The sequence below is a fragment of the Scatophagus argus genome, chromosome 22 (assembly GCF_020382885.2).
Source record: "Scatophagus argus isolate fScaArg1 chromosome 22, fScaArg1.pri, whole genome shotgun sequence".
Lineage (NCBI taxonomy): Eukaryota > Metazoa > Chordata > Actinopteri > Scatophagidae > Scatophagus > Scatophagus argus.
Window position 1 is genome coordinate 8,552,032 of NC_058514.1, and position 7,962 is coordinate 8,559,993.

Sequence of the window (7,962 nt, forward strand, 5' to 3'; positions counted from 1 at the left end):
TGAAGAAGAGCAGGGCGGGACGCAATGTGTGTAAAAAAGTTCGTTTTAACCGTTAGGTTTGTTCCCCTCCGGCAAATATTTGATCATTTCAGGTGGACAGAATACATTTCTATGATAACGAAATATCTTCCATATTCAGTCTGCTGCTGAATAGCAAGTGAAACATATTGTTTTTCGTTGAGTTTGCGCAGGGGTCGCTCTGTGGCTGAATAACTTACGGAGCGTCACCACTGATGCGAGGAACGATTTAATATTGAGGCGCTGCAACTAGGGGAAGGAAAAGGGTGGCGGGACGTTACTGGAGGGTATTTCCGCTAATAACAAACATGCTAGCTTGTAACGGTGAAGTTTATTGTGTGCGCTAGTCAATCCAAGTGTGTAAAGATAGCAGTGTGATGATCGTTTCGAAGTGGATTAAATAGAAAACATCAATCTTAGTAACATACAAATGCCACAATGGGTAAGTGCTTATGTTGCTCATAGTAAACGTGAATCGGCAAACAAATTATTCCGGCTAGTGTTAGCTTAAAGGCTAAAGTTGTGGTCAGTGTCATGGTCATTTAGCAAGTAACTTGTGTGCCAGCTTCCCATCAATTTGGAGTTAATAGATGTCGTTAATTAAAAAAATCCTGAGACCGATTAACTTTCTTGTGTGCTGATCAGCTAGTCGGTCTGTTAATCAAAACTTGACCTGATCAGAGCAGCCACGGTTTTCAGTCGGTTTGGGCAGTTTCGTTCCCCTGACCAGGATTTCTCCAGTTGACTTAACATTGAACATAGCAGGTTATATATATCAACGGACCTGGCCCTAATAACGTATCGTAACAGTATTATTACCGTATAGGTTACTATGGCAGGCTCTTTACATTTAATCTTCAGGACTGGCTTGTAGCGATTTCGTTTTCACTGGTGGAAAAGACCTTCCCACATGTCAAAATGTAAAATGTTGATTCAAGGTATCTTCTAAACAATTTTGACATTTACAAATATATTTTCACATGTAGAAATTACATCTCGACTAATTAAAATTGATTTAGAGAAATCTTTAATGACATTATAGATACCAGTATTTTGAGGAATGACGATTTGAGTATGAAAACTTGCTGCAAGACAAGTTTAGCCGAAGCTTAACTTTCGTGCATTTTTCTGTTACCCTTACAGATCAATGCACACTGCAGATTATCAAATCAAAGATGTTCTCGGTGTCTCACAAGACGGTCTTTGTGGTGGACCACTGTCCCTACATGGCAGAGTCAAGTCGCCAGCAGGTGGAGTGTGACGTGCTGACAAAGAGCCGAGCTCAAGGGGTCATTCCTTTGGCCCCCGTGTCCAAGTCCCTGTGGACGTGCGCTGTGGAGTGCTCCATGGAGTATTGCCGGATCCTCTATGATATTTTTCCAAGGGACAAGCTGGTTAGCATCCTGTTTTTTTTTTGTTTGTTTTTAACTCAGATTTAAATGTTTTACCTCCGGTGCTTACAGAGGGGAAGGTATAAGCATGTACTTTAGTTTTAATCAGTATAGTGCACCAATGATTTCAACACTACCGTTAACAGTTTCCACCACCGCTATATTTTACAGATTAATTACATTGTGAGTGACTCAGAGTTTCACATCCTGAACAGCTGGAGGCATGAAGACCAGAGCATTCATGAGGTAATCTGCTGCTGAGTAACAAGTATAACTTTTACGCCTTTATGATTGTGCACAGGAGGTCTCACAGTGACTACCACTGCATGATAAATCTGTATTTTTAGTAGCTGCAATTTGCCACATTTCTCATAAACATCAGTGACCACATTTTTGCAGAAGTCCTCTTCAGAATGAGATTTGTAATATGATTATGCAGTTTCTCCTGCTGTCTTGCAGCTCATGTCAGCTCTGGCAGCTGTTGGGCCACCCAACCCACGTGAGGATCCTGAGTGTTGCAGCATCCTGCATGGGTTGGTTGCTGCAGTGGAGTCCTTATGCAAGATCACAGAGTTGCAGCATGAGAGGCGCACCGCTCTGATGGACACAGCTGATAGAGTTGTCAATAGGGGACGTATCATCTGTCTTACCAATGCTAAAAGGTAAACACTGTCATTAAAGTGATATACACAGCGGCCAGCAGAAGCCATGAAAAAGATTCTACTAAAATCAGTATCTGCATATTTTAGACATTTTGTTTCCCTCCCATATTTATATAGTTGATCAGAAATATTCTAAACACTTTACTATATAACAACTGTAAATGTAAAATGCACTGTTCACGTTGATTAAATTACAGATTTCTCTGGGTTTGAACATTTAGCGAACATTTGGGATCATGTAAATACACAACTAAACAAAATATACAATAATAATGAAGGAACTGTTGGCTTGGATTATGGGGTTCATTTAGTCTCGATGTGATATGTAGAAGGGAAGCGCTTGGTGTGCGTTAGACCATTTAAGACTTTGCTGATGCAGTGATCTCTCTGTGTTTTATCATGCAGTGATACTCATGTGCGCATGTTGGAAGACTGCATCCAGGAAACCATTTTAGAACAAAACAAGCTGGCCGCAGGCTCAGACAGGTCAGTATCAAATATTATGTGAAGAAATGTGTCACTCACTTGTTAAAGTGATTTTTAATGTAGCTGAAATGGGCTAAAATGCATAATAATTTCTAATTAATAATCATGTCATAGTAGAATCTCAAACATGTGCAACATGGCATAAACCACCAGGTGTTTTTGCAGCTAGTCTCCACTCTTCAGAAGGTGATACATGATTCATAGATTCGTGTTCACAGCTCTAACTCAGTGTTGTGTGTTTTAGGCTGATGGCCATCCAGCAGTGTGAGCTGGTTCTAGTTCACATCTACCCACAGGGTGAGGACACGCTGGTGTCTGACCGGCCAAAGAAAGAGGTGGGTGATAGCGAGAAAGAAAACAACCAACGTAGATTTCATTCTGTTTGGTCATAAAGACAAAGGGAATAAATCAGAGAAATGAGTGCCTGAGGTTGTGTGAAAATGTTGTCAGTTCTCACTGCGTCTTTGTCTCCTGTTTCAGATCTCCCCTCTGCTCACCAGCGAGGTTCACAGTGTTCGTGCAGGGCGGCACCTGGCCACCAAGCTCAACATTCTGGTCCAGCAGCACTTTGACTTGGCCTCCACCACCATAACAAACATCCCCATGAAGGTAAGGGGCCACTTGCCCTTCATCTTGCTTTGTACATTCCTCACCAAAGTTAAAACTCACATAAACTTTTAAATATATCTTTTCTTTCACTAGTACAGAAATGTTGTCATGTCTATATTGCAGTGAAGCATCCCCACTTTTTACCTGATAGATTGCTTTGTCTTTTTTTATTTTCTCGCACAGCCTTCACATTTTTTTTTGCCTGCTTTATCTTAATGTGTGAGCCCTTCCTCACCTATAATTACTCATGCAACTTTACAGTCACTCATCTTTTTTTTTTCTTTTTTTTTTAAAATCTCATCTGCATGTTGATATGACTGTGAATCTGCTGCTGGTTTCATGCTGTATTTTCTGTTTTGCTAGCCCACATTAAATGTTTGCGACCAGGTTAGTACTCTTATCACACACACATGAAAAGTGAGGAAGGGTGAGAGTTTACACCACGCAATTTGCAGTTTATGTTTTAAGCTCTACTGCTGCCAGACTTACATTTATTTTGATGTGACAGTTGGTCTACAGATTTGCTGGTGAGGCTCCAGTACAGGACAGGCAACTCTGGTCTCACGTTGGTCACCCAGGGCCTGCAGAGTCTGGGGTCTGCTGTGAAAGTTTGCACACCAGAAATAAACTTAAAAAAACAAACTTATATAATGACTGCATTAACTTGCCACTTGTTTTAAAATAAATGAAGTTGGTAGGGGAAATCAATTATGGTTTGGCTGTTGTGAGGTAGTGCTTGATCATTTTATGTCCAAACTTCTGTGACCAGCGTTGCCTTTTCTAAGTTATTAAATACTGTAAGTGTCTGTCAGGTGTTTAAACCTTATGAAAGTGTCCAAACTTTCCCCTGGTCTCTGTTTCCCCCATCAGTTCCCACTCATTCTCCATTTAGTGTCTTGATGTGGTCTATTGTTGCTGTCTGGATAACTATTTAAAAAAAAAAAAAAAGAAAAAAAAAAGAAAATTCCCACCTTTAGCTGTTCTAAAACTGCTATTTTTACAAGTATAGAAAGTTGGCAAGTTCAAAGCTTGCAATTAAAAAGTAAATTTTTAAATCAGTTGTTTCCAGGTCCAATTTTTGGACTCAAACTATATAAAACTAGTCTTGAAAGATTCGGAGCCCATGATTAGTGTCAAACAAATGTAGGCTCAGTCTGAATCTAAACACATTTGCATTCAGCGCTAGTCTTTAATGTGAATCGAAGAAAAACTTAAGTCACCCAGAGAGCGAATCTTTTTCATTTGCTTTTTCCATTATGGTTTACCCTTTGGAACATGAAATCAGCAGTGTCAATAAGTGTTTGTGCCTGTCTGTTTGTGTGTTACTTTGAACATTTTAAGAGCTGACTGTGTACTGAGCTGTATTTGTTATTGTCTCCGGGAATGGACAGGAAGAGCAGCACGCCAACACATCAGCCAATTATGATGTTGAGCTCCTGCATCACAGAGACGCTCACCTGGAGTTCTTTAAAAGCGGTGGGTACTGAAGTTAATCAAAATGAATTTTTTTGTCTTTTATAAGAAGTACTGTTAGGAGCTCCAAATACAAACATTTTCTGAGGAAAATTCTCAAACTTTGTTCTGTAAACTAAAATAATTGTGCTCAAAGTAGCGTTTGTTGTTTACATTACAAGCACCGTGTCATTTTTGTGTTGAGCAGGAGATTTGCATATGGCTGGAACCAGCACTCGCGAAAATGGACTCAAAGAGACGATCACATTGAAGTGGTGCACTCCACGAACCAACAGCGTAGGTGAGCAGAGTCAGTTTCTATTCGTCAGTTTGAAGGGTTTTAAGCTTTAAGCACCATTCAGAGAAAAAAAAGTAGCAGCAATTTTATTTTAATTTGTTGCAAATATACTCCTAAAATAGTCTGATGGCAGCATTGACTAACTTGCCTCTGAACTGAGAGGTCTGATCCGTTTCTATTTGTTTTTTCGGTTCCGCCTCAGAACTGCATTACTGTACGGGAGCTTATCGCATCTCCCCCACAGACGTAAACAGTCGTCCCTCATCATGTTTGACCAACTTTCTCCTAAACGGTAAGCTGAAAAAAACCCTCTGGGTTTATTTGCACTTTGTCCAGTTTCCTTGCCCTGAACCGATCTGCAGACTAATTGTTTGTTGATTGACCACTTCCTGACTGACCATAGGTCGATCGGTGCTGCTGGAGCAGCCGAGGAAGTCGGGGTCAAAGGTCATCAGCCACATGCTCAGCAGCCATGGAGGCGAGATCTTCCTGCATGTGCTCAACAGCAACCGCTCCACCCTGGAGGACCCACCCTCCATCAGCGAGGGTTGCGGAGGTCGAGTGACAGACTACCGCATAACTGTACGTTCAGTTCACACCATTTGTCCTGCAGAATACGTCACTAATCTTCAAATAGTAACTTCACTGTTTTTTGACTGATTCAGGACTTTGGTGAATTTATGAGGGAGAACCGGCTCATGCCTATGTCAGAGTCTTCCCATGATCCGTCGGGGAAGCTACCAGTTGAGAGGGCCAAAGCTCAGCTGGAACGTCACACTCGATACTGGCCAATGATAATCTCCCAGACCACCATCTTCAACATGCAGGCAGTGAGCGGCATGCACAGATACTCTAGATCTTCTGGATTTACACTCACTGGATTTTCACTCCTGCCAAAGATTTCTGTCATATGAGTTTCCAAAAAGCTTCCAAAGTATTTAGTTTGATGTTTGCTGATGATAACATATGCATGTAAAAGATTATCACTGAGTGTTTCTCAGGAATTTGGAGTGGGCTGTTTTCCACATTCCCATGCCTCCATGTTGGCCCACATTATCACCCTTGAGCTTAACCCCGCATCTGTGTGTCTTCCTGTTTCCCTCCACTAGGTGGTCCCTTTGGCTAATCTAATAGTGAAAGAGACATTGTCTGAGGAGGACCTTCTGACCTGCCAGAAGACCGTTTACAACCTGGTAGACATGGAGAGGAAGAATGACCCTCTCCCTATTTCCACCGTGGGATCTAGAGGCAAAGGCCCCAAGAGGTATTTATTCAAAAACTTTCGCCATCTCCTATTTTTTGTTTACAGGAGCATAAATGCCACAATTTCTGAAAGTGTAGTCAACAGAATCACTAATGTTTTTGCATTGTTGTTATGCACAGAGATGAACAGTATCGCATCATGTGGAACGAGCTAGAAACATTAGTGAAAACTCACGCCGGAGACACGGACAGACACCAGCGGGTGCTGGACTGTATCATCGCCTGCCGTAGCAAACCTCCCGAGGAGGAGGAGAGGAAGAAGAGGGGGAGAAAGAGGGAGGAGAGGGAAGACAGAACAGAGAAAAACAGCAGCAAGGACACAGATGACAAAAGCTGGCAGGAGTCAGAGAGGTTAGTAGTACTTGGACTGCCTGATACTGCTGGCTAAATTAAATGGCTCTGTGCTCGCTAAACTACACACTGCAACAACATCTTTGTTTTTAACCTCAAGACTAAAAGGCTTGCTGGATAAAGAAGATCAGGAATCAGAAGTGATCAAGGATTCCCCAGACTCTCCAGAGCCCCTCAACAAGAAGCCACGTCTATCCATAGAGGAGGTTCAGCCTCCTGAGAGAGCAAAAGGTACCAGATCCTGTAAAGTCATGGAGCAGTTATGGAGAAGCCACTGTCTCTGTTCAGCCATAACTCTGTTATGTTTTGCAGCCATTTTTTAAAATGCTTGGACATCAGTCACTGATTGTAGGTTCCCTCATAAGTGACGTTTATATCATAATTTTGTCAGCGCTTCAAAAAGTCGCGGAAAAGAACTCTAAATTATCTATACTTGAGTATTCCAGCACCTGATGACCTCACTTGGGCCCTACTGGGTGCACGTTTATTTTTACTTGCAGGTCCTGTCTCACTTCTCAGCATGTGGACCAACCGCATCACTGTAGCCAATTCCAGGAAACACCAAGAGTTTGTCGGAAGAGTGAGCTCCGTCAACAACAAGTTTGAGTTGTACCAGCATCTCAAAGAGGAAAATGGGTGTGTCACTGTGAAATATCAAACACCTGTCACTTTATGGGTGCAACATTCCTCTCAGCTCTCAATTCAGAAAATTAATGTACTATGCATTGAACATGACATTTTTCCCTCTCCCAGGATGGACGTTCATGAAAACGGCAAGGCCTCCAGATGATGTTTTCACCGATCCTTTGTGTCACCTCTGCTGAGGAAGAGATTTTGGACCACAGTGTTTTATAGACTTGGGTGTCACCTTATACTCCCAAAACAAGGAAATCAAATGAAACAGACAGTGAACTGAGGAAATGAAGAATTTCAATTTTTTTTTTTTTTTTTACCCATGATTTTGTAGATATGCTGTTCACATATTGTGTAACACAATAAAAGTTGTTAATAGAGAGTTTTGCTGTTGATTTTTGTATATTGAATCAAAAAACTGCATTTGAGTGAGTTTACTGTTTACTGTTGATGTTCTGTTTTTAAAAATGTATCTAAGTCAAAACAACTAATAATACATTCTCAAAGGATTGACAGACAGTTGCCTGAAAACAAAGAAAAATGCTAAGGCTAACATTGTACACCCATGTTGAAAATTTTTGTCATAAATCTGAATCATATTTTCTGCTGTCTAACAGGAAGTGTGAGGTTTTGTTGCTACCCTTTACAAATCATTCAGGGGATTTTGTTCTATTTGTTTTTATATTAGATACTTGAAAAGTCATAGGACGAGGTTGCAGTACCTTGTAAAGAGTTTTCCTTCCTTGCTCACATGCTGATAGTCCCTCATCGGCTTGTGAAAGGTCGGTCCACAGTCTCG

At 41.3% G+C, this 7,962-nt stretch overlaps 1 protein-coding gene across 2 annotated transcripts; it reads left to right on the forward strand.

Annotated features, from left to right (window-relative positions):
- The first annotated feature begins 129 nt into the window (after positions 1 to 129).
- Positions 130 to 7,545, forward strand: ints13 (integrator complex subunit 13). Of its 2 annotated transcripts, XM_046378992.1 has the most exons (18): positions 130 to 460; positions 1,162 to 1,412; positions 1,581 to 1,655; positions 1,869 to 2,071; positions 2,477 to 2,557; positions 2,802 to 2,892; positions 3,038 to 3,166; positions 3,530 to 3,553; positions 4,558 to 4,642; positions 4,827 to 4,919; positions 5,119 to 5,208; positions 5,320 to 5,498; positions 5,582 to 5,746; positions 6,026 to 6,180; positions 6,300 to 6,530; positions 6,631 to 6,761; positions 7,031 to 7,166; positions 7,284 to 7,545. In XM_046378992.1, exons 1-18 carry the CDS (start codon positions 457 to 459, stop codon positions 7,318 to 7,320), a joined length of 2,160 nt encoding a protein of 719 aa, XP_046234948.1. In that variant the 5' UTR covers positions 130 to 456; the 3' UTR covers positions 7,321 to 7,545. The 2 variants fall into 2 exon arrangements, with proteins under 2 accessions (XP_046234948.1, XP_046234949.1); XM_046378993.1 differs by lacking the exon at positions 3,530 to 3,553 and having other exon boundaries at positions 230 to 460.
- The last annotated feature ends 417 nt before the right edge of the window (positions 7,546 to 7,962 follow it).

Bases quoted from the DNA above. Each gene is read 5' to 3' on its own strand.
- ints13 (XM_046378992.1), top strand. The intron at 4,643-4,826 runs GTGGGTACTGAA...TGTGTTGAGCAG, and splicing joins CCTGGAGTTCTTTAAAAGCG to GAGATTTGCATATGGCTGGA. The intron at 6,762-7,030 runs GTACCAGATCCT...TTTTACTTGCAG, and splicing joins GCCTCCTGAGAGAGCAAAAG to GTCCTGTCTCACTTCTCAGC.